Source organism: Notechis scutatus, chromosome 5 (genome assembly GCF_049901735.1).
Source record: "Notechis scutatus isolate UNSWTSFEM ecotype Mainland chromosome 5, rNotScu1.2, whole genome shotgun sequence".
Lineage (NCBI taxonomy): Eukaryota > Metazoa > Chordata > Lepidosauria > Squamata > Elapidae > Notechis > Notechis scutatus.
Window position 1 is genome coordinate 592,768 of NC_142013.1, and position 16,970 is coordinate 609,737.

General features: G+C 55.0%; 1 protein-coding gene across 1 annotated transcript; it reads left to right on the plus strand.

Annotated features, from left to right (window-relative positions):
* Positions 1-33: 33 nt before the first annotated feature.
* Positions 34-16,679, plus strand: RNF121 (ring finger protein 121). Its single transcript, XM_087965902.1, has 9 exons — positions 34-110; positions 5,724-5,761; positions 6,444-6,585; positions 7,647-7,801; positions 10,015-10,122; positions 11,063-11,183; positions 12,778-12,911; positions 15,419-15,520; positions 16,254-16,679. The coding sequence occupies exons 1-9, from the start codon at positions 54-56 to the stop codon at positions 16,372-16,374; spliced, it is 978 nt and encodes a 325-aa protein (XP_087822028.1). The 5' UTR covers positions 34-53; the 3' UTR covers positions 16,375-16,679.
* The last annotated feature ends 291 nt before the right edge of the window (positions 16,680-16,970 follow it).

Genomic DNA, 16,970 nt, shown 5'->3' on the forward strand with positions numbered 1-16,970 from the left:
GCGTTGATTGGTGGGCGTCGGCGGAAGCGAGTTGGCGGTGAGGCGGGGACAAGATGGCGGTGGTGGAAGTGGAGGTGTTGGGGGCGCCGCTGGAGCCCGGCGCCGACGAGGTGAGTTGCCGGCGGGGAAGCTGCTCGGGGGTCGGTCGGAGAAGGCCGGAAGGGGAGAGCAGGAGAAAGACCGGTCCCCTTTCCCCAACGGCCCTGCAAGGCGGGCCTCTCGCCGCCCCCGGTCTCCCTCTCAGCTGGGTAGAGCCTCCAGCGCCAGGGACGGTCTACCTGAGCCAGCAAACGAGCGACTCGGGGGGAAGGCTTTCTCTTAAAGAGACCCCCGGATCTGGCCCGAGCACCCCTGGAAAGGGCCTTTGGCCTCTCTTGAGCGAGTTGCTCCCCTGGTGGCTGCTCCAAATCAAGACCTCCTGGGCTCTTGGGGCGGGGAGTTCCACAGTCCCTGCCAAGGGATGAAGCTCCCGAGGGTCTAATGTAGTGTCTCTCAGGATTGACAGCTTGAAGAGGGCTGGGATTCGACTGTCAACATTTCCCAGCCCGCAAACTCCAAATTAGGGGCTGCCTGGGCTCTTGTGGCGGGGAGTCCCACAGTCCCTTCCAAGGGATAATACTGCCAAAGGTCTATTGCAATGTCTCTCAAGCTTGACTGCTCGAAGAGGGCTGGACTTCGACTCCCAGCATTCCCCAGCCAGCAAAGCTGTCCCAATCCTGACTTCACGGGCTCTTGTGGCAGGGAGTTCCACAGCCCCTTCCAAGGGATGATATTGCCAAGGGTCTATTGCAATGTTTCTCAAGCTTGATAGCTTGAAGAGGCCTGGACTTTGGCTCCCAGCATTCCCCAGCCAGCAAAGTTGTCCCAATCCTAAAGCTGGCTGGGGAATGCTGGGAGTGGAAGTCCAGCCCCCTTCAAGCTATCAAAGCTTGAGAAATCCTGTCCTTGCGTGATTCTCACTCGGTACCACCTGTACATTCCCATCTGCCGGCAGTCCTTCCTTTGCTGCCAGGCTTCAATTAGTTTCCCAGCCTGGCCTGAAGCTCTAATGGAGGCAGGAGCTCAAGGAAGGATGCTGACGATTGGTCGTAACTCCGGTTCTCCTTTCCGGCTTTCCCGGGGGCTCCCTTCCCTCCCTCAGCCGCCTGGAATCGCCCATCCGGCCGACGGGCAGCCTATAAATCGAACCACAATTTTTTTTTAAAAAAAAAAATTCCCCCGGAGCTTCCCGTGGGGTCCCCAAAGATCATGTAGGCTGACATTGCTGCTTCTTCATTTCTCCCGCCTTTTTAAAAGATGCGACAGGGATGACGGAGTCTGAGCAAGCCTTAAGTTTCGGGGTTGCGTTTGTCAGCCAGATCTAGGTGGCCCTCGACTTACGACCACGACAGAGCCCCAGATTTCTGTTGCTAAACGAGACAGTTGTTAACTGAGTTTTGCCCCTTTTTAACGGCGTTTCTTGCTACAGCTGTTAAGCGGATCACTGCAGTTAAGTTAGCAACATGGAGTGAGAACTGTGAGAAGAATTAACCAGTGGAACTGCTTGCCTCCAGAAGTTGCGGATGCTCCATCACTGGAGGTTTTCAAGAAGAGACTGGACAGCCATTTGTCTGGAATGATATATAGAGTTTCCCCACTTGAGCAGGGGGTTGGACTAGAAGACCTCCCAGGTCCCTTCCAGCCCTATTTCCAAACACCTGTGAAAACTCTGGGTCTGTTAGGTGGAGAAAATGTTGAAATCCCATTGTTGTGTGGCAATAACTCAGGGTAGGTCCACTCTGGTCCCCAGAACCTGCGGAGCCAACGGCTGAGGTGTGCTTTACACACCTTTGTAACCTCAAAAGGCTGACTCAGCTACACTCGGCCTTCCTCTCCTGGTTGGAGGGTGCTGACAAAATCCTCCACCCAGCAATTGCAGCCCCTTGAGAGATCAACCGTTTTAGAATGATAGAATAACACTGTTGGAAGGGACCCTGGAGGTCCTCTAGTCCAGCCCTCTGCTCAAGCAGGAGTCCCTAGACAATTTCGGACAAACGGCTCTCCCATCTCTTCTTAAAAACCTGCAGTTGATAGCAAAGGAGGCCTTGATTCAGTAAGAGTTGAATGAAACAAAATAGCAGGAGTCGTGCTAGTTGGTTGTGTGCTGGCAGCAACCTTTGCACTATGCTTAGCCAGCTGTTTGGAATCATGAGGACTGGATCGGCTGCAGGGCTAAGCAGGGGTAGCTGGGGCTTATCTCCAAGTAGGTGACCTTGCAGGTGACAGGTACCAGTTGTTCCTGTCCTCGGGAAACCCTTGGACTGCCAGTGTTCAACTTCTGTAAGGATTTTTTCCCCCCTGTTTGATCTGGGGACTTGTTAACGAACCTGCGAGCTTGGTTGTTTTCTTACAGATCCTTCATTACTCCGCTAGGTAACATCATCAGCGCTAGTGTGATGACCCCGGGTGGGATGCAAAAGCAACAAAGTCATCAAAATAGGGGATGTCCCTTTAATTCCTTCAACTTATCATTCACTGGAGAAAAAAAACTCCCCCACAAACAGTTGCGAAAAGGAAGAAATGCTGTTCAAACTCAAAATACATATACATTATAAATAGGAAAAAAACAACACAAACCACACTGAAGCAATTTAGGAGACAAGGCGGGGTAAGGGCTCGAAGGCGTCCGCAGATATTGAAATACACACACTGGGAAGGACACCAGAACTCAGATAAGAACTGAAAGACTAGAATTATTTCACGCTTTGCTTCCAGCACTGGGCCACGCGCAGTTTGTCCTTTTAAACAGTCCTCACAGCTGCGGCCCATGAAGGGGATCAGGGCCCTTTCCTCCCTCGTAGACCACGCCATTCACGTTTCTCCCTTATCTGTTCCTCCCTGCGTGTCCTAGGATGAAGAGGGGGTGGGCCTGGGTCTTCCTCTGACTACTCTGCTGGCCTGTGCCCTCCCCCAGTTTCCTCCACAACCTCCGGAGCCACACTCCCACTCCCTGTCGGCTGTTCCTCCTCTCCCTCGGAGTCAGATTCCAACAGGGGCATGACAGCTAGAAGGGAGGGGGGATTGCAGAGGGAGAGAGGAGTGGAGATCTTGTGGGGTGGGGAATCCTTCCTGCCCTCTGCACTTGGTTGTTTTCTTGCAGACGTCTCATGACCCAGCTAGGGAACATCTTCAGCGCTGAGGGAGGTTAGCAAGTTGGATCACAAAGCTTCCACAAGAAAAGCCACCACGTTCAGAGAGCACCAAGAACTCCACAATCCTCCTCCTCCTCCTTCTCCACAAACCCCGATCCCCTTCTAGCACTGATGAAGTTATCTAGCTGAGTCATGAAACGTCTGCGAAAGAAAAACCCCACCAAGCTCAGAGACCCCACACAGAAGTCGGTCTGTCAGCAAGTCCCCATTTCCATCCCCCACTATCCTGTCAGAGCTGAAGAAGCTTCTTGGATGAGAAGCGAAACGTCTTCAAAGAAACACTCCAGTTGCCTCCTTTGGGACAACCGAGGATGGAGAATCTCTACAGATTCCCAGTTCAAACTGAAAAAATAATTGTTGCAGAAGTTGGAAATTGTCCTCCTGGAGTCCCAAAGGTTTCCCACAGTTCAACCGCAGCTGGGAATATTCTGTCCGTCAGCGACCTTCTCTGTCCCAAAGAATTGCCTGCCCGTTTTCAATCCAGCTTCCCCTCTGTTGTTGCACCTGTACATGCCATTAGTGTGCTGTTGTCAGCCGTCACAAATTGGGGAGCGAGGAAGAAACCTGGCAGGTTCAGGCATTTTGCTCCCGTAATCTTCAAGGCGGAGTGTGCGGCAGAAGAGACGTGTGCGCGCTGCCACAACATGCTTCCTAAAAAGATGCCATCGTGTTAAAAAGGTGTCCGTTTGTTCCAGATGTGAACTGTTGGCCCTCCACAGTGGGAGGGACATGAAAGGCCGTTCTGTCTGTGATCCTGGCCCTCCACCTGCTGGCAACCTGTGTTGTGGCCCGCTGATGGAGCTGGCAGCCGAGTTGGACAGCAGTGAGGAGGTTGGGGGGGAGCCTGGAGGCTGAGGAAGGCTCGGACGAGGAGGGCTCTGCGTCCGAGGCAGAGATGGGGCCAGGGCAGGCTGGCCGTCACCAGCTGCCTTTGGGCTCGGGCAGCAGTGAGGCGGGGGAGCTCCTGGAACCGGTTCCCAGCCTGCGCATGCGCAGAGCTGGCAAAAGGAAGGAGCAATGAAGAACTCAGGGTAATCCCCTCCCATCCGGATTAAAAGATTAAAAGGATTAAAAGAGGAGGGGGCTTTTGCAGAAAACAACTCCTGCGTTCCTTCGTTCCAGCCCTTCCCTGTCAGCACTGAGTGTGGAGCTATTTACCAGGCAGGGTTCCAGGGTTGATAAAGGTCTGAGCTGATGGGTAGACCTTTGCAGGACTGTTGGCCAAGCCATTGGCTGAATGTGAATGCACTAAATTCACATTCATTTCATCAAAGAGGGTTTTGCTGGGACTCACAATTGACTCTTTCTGGGGAGACCTAGGACAGAACAACCTGCTCCGTCTTCCAGCCATGTGTTAGGATAGTTGTAAACTTCCACACACACACACACCTGTTGGTCAGCCATCATTCAGAACAGGTGAGCCTATCTGGCTTTGGAGCGAAACGCCGACCAGCTTTCTTCTTAGGAGGAGGAGGAGGTGGTGTTGAGGTAATTCCCCGTTAGGAGAACGAGCGCATACAGGGAGACGTATAGAGAGAAGTGTTGGAATAATACACACAGAGCACACAGATACACTGTACGGTAAATGTAGGTTTTTACTTCCAGAAAGGTTTAAGCAAAGTCCAAAATAAGCAGTCCAAAGTCATTCACAAGTTAAAATCAGTCAGTTTTTCAATCCAGGGATAATCCAAATATCAAAGTCCGGTGTCAAAAAACACTTCAGTAACAGACTTACATTGCATCCAGTAATATCAGTCAATTAGAAGAAATGGAGGAAAGGCAATACTTTCCAACAGAAGGAAACAGAGAGACTCACTCAGACACACTCTCTCTTCTGAGACTAGGACTAAAACAATCCAGGTTTCTGGCTCCATCTTATGGCCCTTTGAAAAACCACACTCAATTGCAGTTTTTGCAATCTCTTAAAGACATAGTACGAAAATGTTTATCCTGGTTTATATATTTCTAATCCAAATACCTGTTAGGTGACTTATATTCCTAACAGGTGGCCTTCCCAGGACCTTGGGGGCTTAGCGACCTCCCCCTTCGGACTCCCCCTGCGCTGGACCTGCTCTCCAGGGGCCAAAGGGGGGGCTCTGGGGCTGGGGAGAAGGAGAGCCGGCTGGCAGGGGTGGGGCCTGCGCAGGCCAGGAATGCCACCTCACAATGAGGAGGGAATGTCCGCCCTGGGCAAGTTCTCGCATCCGAAGGGATCTGGCGGCTGCTCAGAGGAGAGCCAGAGCTCCCTCGAGTTGCTGGGATGGCTGCCCTGCAGGTGAGCGACGTTCACAGCTATCCTCACACCCACAGCACCCCATTAAGCGCGCACACACACACACACACACACACACACACACCGTGGCAGTTCTGGGCATGCCTTGTTCTGGGATGGTCACCCCGTAGCCCGTCTCCGTTCCTGAATCCTTGGCTTACCCGAAGGGGGTTCTGGGAGGTGCCCTTTGCTGAGGCAGCGGGGCCTCCTCCCTCCCTCGGGCGCAGCTGCTCACTCTCTGCCTCTCGCCTTCTCTGCAGGTTGACCTCTCGCACCTGGACCCGGATGAGAGATGGAGGTGAGTTCAGGTGGGCAGCTGCCCCCTGTGGGGAAGGGGGGGGAGTGAGCTCATCCTGCAAGATCCACCTCCAGCAGGCTGCTGATATACCTCTGCTTGCTTACGGGGCTGGGATAGATGGCCTCGTGGGTGCCCGTACCCCTGTGCTGGGGCCGCACTGCTCAGCCTGTGGATTATCTGGGGCTGGAAGAGCTGCCTTCCATTCCCTGCATTCTGGGCTCAAGGAAGGTTGGCTGATGTCGTTTGCTTCCCAGACTGCCTGCCTGCCTGCCTATCTACCTATCCTGTGTGTGTGTGTGTGTTTCTCTCTCTCTCTCTCTCTCTCTTTCTTTCTTTCTAAGCTGCCCTTCTCCCTCAGAGAGGGACTCTGGGTAGTGTGCAATATAATCAACATGTAAACAATGGATAAAAACACTTAAAATCAATTTTAGATTTTAAGAAAATTAAAATTATAACATTTCATTGTCCAATCCCACACTATCCACTTGCGTGGTTCTGAATCTCTGGCAGTCCTGAGGCAGCCTGGTGTCTTTAGAGACCTCTGTGTGTGTGTGTGCGTGTGTGTGCGTGCGCTACGCAGCCAGACGGAAGCTGTGGCCCAGTGCTGCCCTGGGAGGCTTTGGAAGTAGCCAGGGGCTGCCGTTGGTGCGAGAGGCTGACCTGCCGGGCTCTCCTTCCCCAGGATCGAGCACGCCCGGATGCACGCCAAGCACCGGGGCCACGAGGCCATGCACGCCGAGATGGTCCTCATCTTGATCGCCACGTTGGTCGTCGCCCAGCTGCTCCTGGTGCAGTGGAAACAGAGGCATCCCCGCTCCTACAATGTAAGGCGGCTCCCTCAGTGAAGGGGCCGGGAAAGGAGGCCCTTGGTAGCCCAGGGGGACGGGAGGGGTCCGTGGCGCCCTCTGAGCTGGGTGGTTTTGCAGACATTTCAGGACCCCACTAGGGAACATCATCGGTGCTAGGAGAGAGGGAGGTTTGCAAGAGAGGAGGAAGCGAGGAGGAGGAGGATTGTAGGGTCCCTGGTGCTCTCTGAGCTTGGTTTCCTTGCAGACGTTTCATGACCCCACTAGGGAACATCATCAGTGCTAGAAGGGAGGAAGGTTTGCAAGAGAGGAGGAGGAGGAGGACCACAATGGGGTCCTTGGTGCTCTCTGAGCTTGGTGGGTTTTCTTGCAGACGTTTCATGACCCAACTAGGGAACATCATCAGTGCTGGAAGGAGGTGCAGTTTGTGGGGGAGCAAGAGGACTGTGAGGTCCTCTAAGAAGCAAGTTACCTGAATATAAACCGAGAGCCAACCCCCCTCCCTTCCAGCACTGATGATGGTACGTAGTTGGGTCATGAGACGTCTGCAAAAAAACCACCAAGCTCAGAGAGCACCAAGGACCCTACAGTTCTCCCCCCACTTTCTGATCCTCTTTCTCCATGAAATGTCGGTGAGGAAACCCCCAGGTCAGAGAGCCCCAGGGACCCCACTGCGTGCCCCCGTGTAGGATGCTTTCCTTTGGGTTCCTGCTGAATTTAACCCCTGGCCTGAATAGCAAGCCTTGAAGGTCGTTTGGATGCTGGCTCTACTGGTCTGCCAGCTGCTTGGCCAGGGTTAACCTCCAGCTCCTTCCCTAGAATCCCTTTTAAGGCAGAGGTCCCCAAAGTTGGTGACTTTAAGATGTGTGGACTTCAACTCCCATAATTCCCTGGGAGTTGAAGTCCACGTGTCTTAAAGTCGCCCAAGTTTGGAGGCCTCTGCTTTAAGGGTTGTCTGAACACTTCTGGGAAGGAAGGGAAAGACGATCGGTCGCGTGTTGAGAGGCAGCTCCCCCCCACCCAGGGGGATTTCGAGCGGCCTCCCCTCCCCTAAGCCCTCCCCCGACCTCTCACTGCAGATGGTGACCCTCTTCCAGATGTGGGTCGTCCCCCTCTACTTCACGGTGAAGCTGCACTGGTGGCGATTCCTGGGCATCTGGGTTTTCTTCTCGGCCATCACGGCTTTCGTCACCTTCCGGGCCACTCGGAAGCCCCTGGTCCAGACCACTCCCAGGTGAGCCATGGCCGGGGCAGGAAGGCCGCCCGGTTCCTGTTGGGGCTCCTGGGGGGCAGAGGTCTTCGGACGGCGGTGAGGCTTCCACAGACGGGGCTGGTGACACCTGAGCCTTTTTCCTCTCTTGACTCGGGATAATTTGGTGCTTTTAATTATGCTCCTTTGACTCCGACGCGCATCCCTATTCCAATCATAAGCCTCTAGCTGCATCTCTCAGAGTGAAAAAAGATGGATTGATTAGGAGTGACCATGTTGGCATTACTTAGATGCAGCGGACACTAAAACACATCATTCATTTCCCCCTTGACCCTGGTCTTCCTCCCACCCCCTGGATGTATATTCTCCAATGGGACACATCCATAGCCAAGAGTCATCCATCAGGCTCGCCAGTAATGATCTTGTGCGCCAACAGCTTCGGCTGCCTACCAATTATCTGAAGCATTTAAGGAATGCACTGCTTCCCCCCCCCCTTTCTGATGGCAGCTAAAAAGACCAAAGGAGGTTTTTTTTCAGTTGGCTGTCCAACCAGAGTCGATTAAAAAAGGACTATGTGTTTAGCCTAATGGAACACAGGTAGTCCTTGACTTTTGACCAAAATTTCCATTGTTAAGCAAGACAGTTATCAAGGGAGCCCCCCCCCCCCATTTTATGACTTTTTTTCCACAGTCGTTAAGTGAATCCCTCCCGTTATTAAGTTAGTGACCCAGTTGTTAAATGAATCCTGGCTTCCCTGTCAATTTTGCTTGAGGTCGCAAAAAGGGCAATCGCGTAACCCAGGGACCCTGCAACCATCGTCCGTACGAGACAATGGCCCAGCGCCTGAATTTTGATCCCATGGCCACATTGCTCAGGGGCTCAGTCCCGCCTACCACCCCAGCACAAACAGGGCCGCCGAAAGAGCGAACGCCATGATCGGATGGTATTTGCGGTCCTGTGTGTCCTACCAGCCAAAGGATTGGGTTGATTTGCTCCCCTTCGCGGAAGTCGCATAGGATAACGCTGTGCATGATAGCACTGGCTTCAGCCCATTCCAGGTAGTAGCAGCTGCAACGGTCATAAGTGTGAAAAACGGTCACGTCTCACTTTTTCTCAGTGCCATTGGAATTTCGAACAGTCACTAAATGAACTGTTGTAAGTCGAGGACTACCTGTGATTATGAAATGTGCTAATGCAGGGGTCCCCAAACCTGGCCATTTTAAGGCTTGTGGACTTCAACTCTCAGAAAAGCTGGCTGAGGAATTCTGGGAGTTGAAGTCCACAAGTCTTAAAGGGGCCCAGGTTGGAGACTCCTGACTTAGATGACCCTTCTGGTCTCCTCCAACTCTATCATTCCTGGCTGGCTGAGGAATTCTGGGAGTTGAAGTCCACAAGTCTTAAAATGGCCAGGTTTGGGGACCTCTGGGCTAATGGAATAACGTGGAGAGGGTTTCCGAAAGGGCCGGAATGGTGGGATTTACTGCCGTGGGTGCCGGAGAAGACGGGGGGTTGTGGTCTGCCTAGGAAGGGGCGTTCCTGCCCACCCTCCCTCAGTTGCTTTCCCTTGTGGCCATGGGGAGGGGGGCTAAAACAGAGATGGCCACATAGCAGAACACCAGCCTCTGGGGCTCTGGGGGTATAAATACAGGGCTAGTCCTCAAGTTATCAGCATTGGAAGTTACAACAGCAGCCCTGAAAACAGTGACTTACGACCGGTTCTCACACGTACGACTGTTGTGGCCTCCCCATGGTCATGCGATCAGAATTTGGGTGCTTGGCAACTGGTGTGAATTGACGAAACCAGAATTGCTTAATGCCGGCCAGATCCATTTAACCATGGCCAAAAAAAAAATATTGGTGGAGACTCCCATAACTGTCTTACCTAGCAACAGAAAATCTGGTCCCAATTGAGGTGATAATTTGAGGACAACCTGTATAAGGAATTCTGTGTTTTTTTTAAATATATGTTTATTTTATCGGCTTTGGAGACGGCCTGGCTAAGATCCTGAACTTTACATTGGGGATTAGAATTGACTTTGAACGCCTTTCTCGAACTTCCTTGTTTGCTGAAAAGGGGCCGTTTTCAGCTGATGCCATGGATTTATTTTAAAAGAGGGAAAGCTTTTGCTACGGTGGCCATGAGGGGGGCATTTTCAGGATGGCAAGGAGGAGTGGAAAGAGATCCTGATTTATAGCTCTGGGTCTGGCATGATTTTTGTCTTGCTCCCTACAACCAGGTTGGTGTACAAGTGGTTTCTCCTAATATACAAAATCAGCTATGCCACAGGCATCGTGGGCTACATGGCTGTCATGTTCACCCTCTTTGGACTTAATTTATTATTCAGGTGAGAAAAATCCCTCTGGGTGTATTTCTCTCTCTGTCTCTCTTTCTCTGTGTGTCTCTTTCTCTGTTTCTATCTCTCTGTGTCTCTCTCTGTCTCTCTTTCTCTCTCTCTCTGTCTCTCTCTCTCTGTCTCTTTATCTGTGTGTCTCTGTCTCTCTGTATGTGTTTCTGTATGTCTCTGTCTCTTTCTCTGTGTCTCTGTCTCTGTTTCTGTCTCTCTGTCTCTTTCTCTGTGTTTCTCTCTGTCTCTTTCTCTTTCTCTGTGTGTGTTTCTGTGTCTGTCTCTCTGTGTCTCTGTCTGTCTCTTTCTCTCTCTGTCTCTTTCTCTCTCTTTGTCTGTCTCTCTGTCTCTCTCTGTCTGTCTCTCTCTCTCCCACCTCACACACACACATGCACACACACACAAACACCTGTAGTTCAAATTGGTGAGGCAGGGGGAGAAGGAGGACTGTGAGGTCCCTGGTGCTCTCTGAGCCTGTTTCCTCGCAGACGTTTCATTACCAAACTAGGGAACCTCATCAGTGCTAGAAGGGAGAGGGGGGTTTGTGAGAGGAGGAGGAGGACGGTGGGGTCCCTGGTGCTCTCTGGGCTGGGTTGTTTTCCCACATACATTTTGTTACCCAAACTAGGTAACATCATCAGTGCAAGTGCTAAGGGAATAGTTATCATTTGCACCATGAACAATTGGGGCCCGTCTAGAGGACCCCTGAGCCCCCAAGGGCAGCTCAGGCCAGTCCTGAGATTCTTGTAGCCGACTAGCCCGAGCACCAGGCACGGCTCCTTAGAGCCCTGGGTTCGAAGCCTCGTCTAAGCCCGGCTTGGAAGCTGCCCTCCCGGCTCAGGCGTCGAGGTCTGCCTGCCTGCCTGCCTGCCTGGGTTGGGGTCCCTTCCGTGGCCCCCACGGAGTTCTCTAAAGTCTCCCCCCCCTCCCCCCATGGCAGAATCAAACCGGAAGATGGCATGGATTTCGGGATCTCCCTCCTGTTCTATGGCCTCTACTACGGGGTCCTGGAGCGGGACTTTGCGGAAATGTGTGCGGATTACATGGCCTCCACCATCGGGGTAAGAGCCTCCAAGGGGCGGCCGGGGCTGGTCCTGGTCCCAGGGAGGGCTGGGGGAGGGTCGTGGCCTTCCCTGCCCCCTTGAGACCCTCCCCCCCTCTGCCCTGCCTGCCCCCCCCAGCCAGGGCTCTCCTGCTGCCCCCTTTGGCCCCACACGGCCCTCCCTCTAGATGTGCTTGGCCCGGGAACAGCTGGCTGGGGATCCCCTCCGTTTCCTGGAGGGAGGGGGGGGCTTTCTCGGTGTCCGAAGGCAAAGGACCCCCCACCCGGAGTGTCTTCCTTCCTTCCGACCCCTGACTTAGAAGTCAGTGCGTCTTGAGCGCCTGGTGGACCCCAACTCCCAGACTCCCCAGCCGGCTCTGAGGAAGGAAGGAAGGAAGGAAGGAAGGAAGGAAGGAAGCAAGCAAGGCAAGCAAGCAAGCAAGGCGAGGAGAAAGGCAGGGAAGGAGGAGAGGAGAGGAAGGTGAAGGGAGGGAGGGATGGAAGGAAGGAAGGAAGGAGAGAAAGTGTGAGGAGGAAGTAATAAAAAATGGAAGCAAGGAAGGAGGGATAGGAAGAAGAGAAAGAAAAGGAAAAAGGAAAGAAAGAAAAAGGAAGGAAAGTGATAGAAAAAGAAAGGAAGGAAAGAAAGAATGAAAGAGAAAGAAAAAAGGAAGGAAAGAATGAAAGAAGGAAGGAAAGAATAAAAGAAAAAGAAAAAAGGAAGGAAAGAATGAATGAAAGAAAAAAGGAAGGAAAGAAAGAAAAAGAAAGAAAAAGGAAAGAAAAAGGAAGGAAAGAATGAAAGAAAAAGAAAAAAGGAAGGAAAGAATGAATGAAAGAAAGAAGGAAGGAAAGAATAAAAGAAAAAATAAAAAGGAAAGAAAAAGGAAGGAAAGAATGATAGAAAAAGAAAGAAGGAAGGAAAGAAAGAAAGAAAAAAGAAAAAAAGGAAGGAAAGAATGAATGAATGAAAGAAAAAAAGGAAGGAAAGAATAAAAGAAAAAGAAAGAAAAAGGAAAGAAAAAAGGAAGGAAAGAATGAAAGAAAAAGAAAAAGGAAGGAAAGAATGAATGAAAGAAAGAAGGAAGGAAAGAAAAAGGAAAAGGAAAGAAAAAGGAAGGAAAGAATGATAGAAAAAGAAAGAAGGAAGGAAGGAAAGAAAGAAAGGAAAGAAAAGAAAAGGAAGAGCTCTGAGGAGTTCTGGGAGTTGAAGTCCAGCCGTCTTAAAGGGCCCGAGGTTGAGAAACTTCTAAGGAGCGCAGAGGGGCTTTGGCCACTAGGTGGCACTCTAGCTCCTCCTCCTCCATGGGGGCCAAGCCCGTCCGGGACCTTTGGGGCAGTGCCAGGAGGGGCCTGGCATCATTGGCATGGGGCTGGGGAGGAGACTTTAAAGCCGTGGCTCATGGGGTCCCCAGTCCCTTCCGGGCCTCGGGGCAGAGGTCTCCAACCGGGGCCCCTTTACGCCTGGCGGACTTCAACGCCCGGAATCGAAGGAGAGATGGCAGAGGGAGGGACCCCAAGGGTGAAGGGGATTCTGGGAGTTGAAGTCCGCCAGGTGGGAGAGCCCTGTCCCCCGCTCAGCCTGGCTCTCTCTCTCTCCCCGGGGGACCCAGTTCTACAGCGCCTCCGGCATGCCCACCAAGCACCTCTCGGACAGCGTCTGCGCCGTCTGCGGGCAGCAGATCTTCGTGGACGTGAACGAGGAGGGGATCATCGAGAACACCTACCGGCTCTCCTGCAACCACGTGTATCCTTCCGGGGGGTCTCTCGAGGGGGAGGAGCTTCTGCGGTCCAGGTTGGACCATGCTCCCTGCACACACACACACACACACACGCACACACACAGAGGCCGCCCCCGGCCACGCGGTCTGGATTCAGGCGCTTGGCCACCAACTCACCCTTACGACGGTTCCAGCGTCCCGGGGGTGTCCCACAATCCCCTTTGGAGACTGGCCGAGTCAAGGGGGAAGCGGATTTGACTTCACAGCCGGGTGACTTCACTTAATGGCAGTGAGTTTCACTTAACAACGGTGGCGAGCAAGGTCGTCAAATGGGTCGAAGCTCACTCAGCCCGACCGCCTTGCTTAGCAGCAGCAAGTTTGGATGCCGCCATGGCTGTCGGTGTGTGAGAAACCAGCCGTGCATCCCTTTGTTTCAGTCCCATGGACTCTTTGGTCACTAAACGAGCAGTTGTAAGTCGTGGACTGCCTGCTCATCTGCTGACCAGCCCCTCAGAGGCCACTCTGGGTCCCCCAAGCACCCCTCAAAAGCTCCCCCGAGTCAGCTCTTGTGGGGAGGGGTGGCTGAGCCCCCCTCCCCACCCAGAGCAAGCCGATCTCCCCCCCGGCCCCTGGGCAAGCGTGGCCCCGGAGGCCCTGCAGGAGGCGTTCTCCGTGGGGCAGGCGTGTCCGTCGGCCCCATGACGGTGTCCCCTCCTCCTGTCGCGTGACCCTCACGTGTGGAGGAGGAGCCGACCCCCTGCCCCGTGCTGAGTCTGGTGGGAAACTTCCCCCTCGGGGACCGTCAGGGGAAACCCCGGCCGTGACTCAGCCCCCTCCCCCATCGGGCTTTCCTCCAAAGGGGGGGGGGGGCTCCTGTGGGCCGAAAGGCGGGTGACTCACCCCTCCCCCCAAAAGGGGGAACCCGAAGGAAAACAGCCCCGTCCCTAAGGGAGGAGCCGAGGGGCCCAGAGTCCTCGAGATACGGCCACCGTCCAGCCCAGAATTCCCATGGCTGAGCAAGGCAGTCGGCTGAGTTTCGCCCCACTTTAGGACCTTCCTTGCCATCGTTGTAAAGGGAATCCCTGACCTTCTTAAAGTGGGAAGGCGGTCGCTAAGTGAACCCGGCTTCCCAATTGAACTTGGCCGGCCAGAAGGTTTGCCAGAGAGAAAAGCTGCCACCGTCACAAGTCTGGATTTGGGATGCATGACCATGGCCACTAAGTGGACCGTTGTTAAGCCGAGGACTGCGTAAGGCTCTGAGCTGCCCGGAGAAGATGGGGCTTGGGGTCATCCAGCCTGACCCCCCAGGCAGGGCATGGGGGTTGGGGAAGGAGGCTGCCGATGGCTCTGCCGGGGGGTCACCTCCACGCCCTGGAAGCCCCCTGCGCTGCCCCCTCCCTCCTGGGGATACGCCGCCCAGGCGCAGGGGAGGGAGGGGCACGTGGGGCAGGGGAGAGACAGCCCGGATTCCGTGGGAACCTCCAAGAGGAGGGAAGGGCCTGTCCTCCCCCTCCCCCAGGCCCCAGGGTTGCCCCCTTCCTCCCCTGGGGGGTTGTGTCACGGCTGCTGCAGGGCCCAGCCCTGTGATTCATGGGCCTGTGGCAGAGCCGTCACGGCCCACGTAGACGTGGCAGCCGGCACAGCTCTCTTCCAGGGCGCCTCCTCTTCAGCCCCCTCCTCTTCCTCTTCCTCGTGTGGGGGGAGTCAAATCTATAAGTCACACACACACACACACACACACCCACACACCCCCACACCCAGGGGAGATCCTGAGCGGGGAGAGAGTTTGGGCCCGGCTAGAACCGGTTCTCCTGGTCAGGATGCCTCGGCAGAGGTGCCTCCAGGGGTGGGGGGAGGTTGGGTTTGGCCCAGGCCCACTTCCTCCTTCACGAGGGGGTCCTTGGGGTCTCTGGGCTTCGTCGTTTTCCTTGCAGACGTTTCGTGACCCAACTAGGGGACGTCATCAGGGCTAGAAGGGAGGGGGGTTTGCAGGAGAGGAGAGGAGGAAAAAGACGAGGAGAAGAGGAAGAGGAGGACTTGGGGTCCTTGGGGGTCTCCGAGCTGGATTCTTGCAGACGTTTCGTGACCCAACGAGGGAACGTCATCAGGGCTAACAGTAAGGATGATACCAGGAGCACCGATGATGTTCCCTAGTTGGGTCACAAAACGTCTGCAAGAATCCAGCCCCAAGCACCCCACAGTTGTCGTCCCCCTCCTCCTCCTCCCAAACCCTCTCTCTCTTCCATCACTGATGATGTTTCCTAGTTGGGTCCTGAGACGTCTGCGAGAAAATAACCAAGCTCAGAGAGCACTAAGGACCCTCATAGTCATTCTCCTCCTCCTCCTCCTCCTCTCCCCCCCCCCCCACTGATGAAGTTCCCTAGCTGGGTGCTGAGAGGTCTGCAAGGAGAGAACCCAGCTGGGCCAGCGCCAGGGTCCCCCAGTTTCCACGCTGGGCTCCAGGTCTGCTTTTCTACCCACTTCCGGGTCCGTCCCCACCCCCCATTTGCTCCTTGACCGACTGACCGCCCAGCTTCCACGAGTTCTGCATCCGGGGCTGGTGCATTGTGGGGAAGAAGCAGACGTGTCCGTACTGCAAGGAGAAAGTGGACCTCAAGCGGATGTTCAGCAACCCGTATCCTTCCTCTCTCGCCATTCGGACACCCCCGAGGCTGGACTAGATGCTCTCCGTGCTCCTCCCCGCCCTAGTTCTCTCTCTCTCTCGCTGGCTTTGAGTCTGGCAGCTCAGTAGTTCCCATCCCCCGAATAGTCTCCCCCACACACAACCGCCTCCATTCCAACGGTTTCCACGCAGGCTGGGCCTCCCGCTTTCCCGTGGCCGTCCTGCCTCTGCAGCCCAGGGTGGACAAATGACCACGGAGGAAGGGTGCTTGCTCCGACCCTCATGTAGGGCCTTGGATCCTAGAGCCAGAGGGGGGGGTGATGCTGGCCTGCTGACCCCCCGCTAGCCTTGTGGCTTCCCTTAACTCAGACCTGGGCATTTCACCCCACCCCACCCCAGGGCCCCCACTGGCCCCTTGGCTGGCCCCTGGTTCGAGTCCTGCCACTGTGTGATGGGGCGAGTTCCCGCCACTGGCCTCGGCTCCTGCCAGCCTAGCAGTTCGAAAGCATCTTTGGTGCAAGTAGATAAACGGGCACCCCTTTCGGTGAGAGAGGATAACCGTGTTTGGCCACCTGCTCCGTGCTGTGCTGTGGTCGTGCCGGCCACGTGACCACGGAAGCGTCTCCAGAGAGCGCCGGCTCAACGGCCTTGAAACGGAGCCGAGCAGTCAGCCACGCGGAGCAAGTGCAACCCGCAGGGACTCCTCCGCCCTTCCTTTTTACTCCGCCTTAACTCCGGCTCGCAGCTGGGAGAGGCCGCACGTGATGTACGGGCAGCTCCTGGACTGGCTGCGCTACCTGGTGGCGTGGCAGCCGGTCATCATTGGACTGGTGCAAGGGATTAACTATGTCCTGGGGCTGGAGTAGCCCCCGTCCCCGTCCCCGGTTCCTGCCCCAGAGCCAGGACGCCCCTGGGGAGCCGGGCTCCCGAACCGCCCGGCCGAGGACACCTGGGGGCCCCAGGAGGAGCCGCGTCCTCGGCCACTCGACCTCTCAGGACCGTGGCCTCCGGCCGAGCGCTGCTGCGCCACAACCCCCGTCGGACTCTGCGCACGAGGAGCCCCGCCCAGGCCGGCTTCTGCTGCTTGTGGGACGGGAGGGAGGAGGTCGTGGCGCTTCCTTTCTCCCTCCCTCCTCTCCCTTTTTTTAGCCAGAAAGGAAAGAAAAGAAAATTCTTTTAACTCCTTTTTATTCCTGACGCAAAAGGAAATGGATCTTTTCCCACCCGACTCCGGAATCGCCCCTTTGGTGCCAGGCCTGGTGGCCCCCCACCCCCGTGGCCCCTCCTCTCGGCCGCTCCTGGCGGAGGTGGAGCCGGAGAGCCCCCGTGGGGCAGAGGGGCTCCTGGCCCCATCATCCCCAGCCTTTGGGGCTGGGGGCCTCGTCCTCTCTCGGCCGGACCCCGCACCTGGATCCCCGCTGTTTTCTCCTGCCCTTGTCGGGCCTTCAGCAGGAGGGGCCCC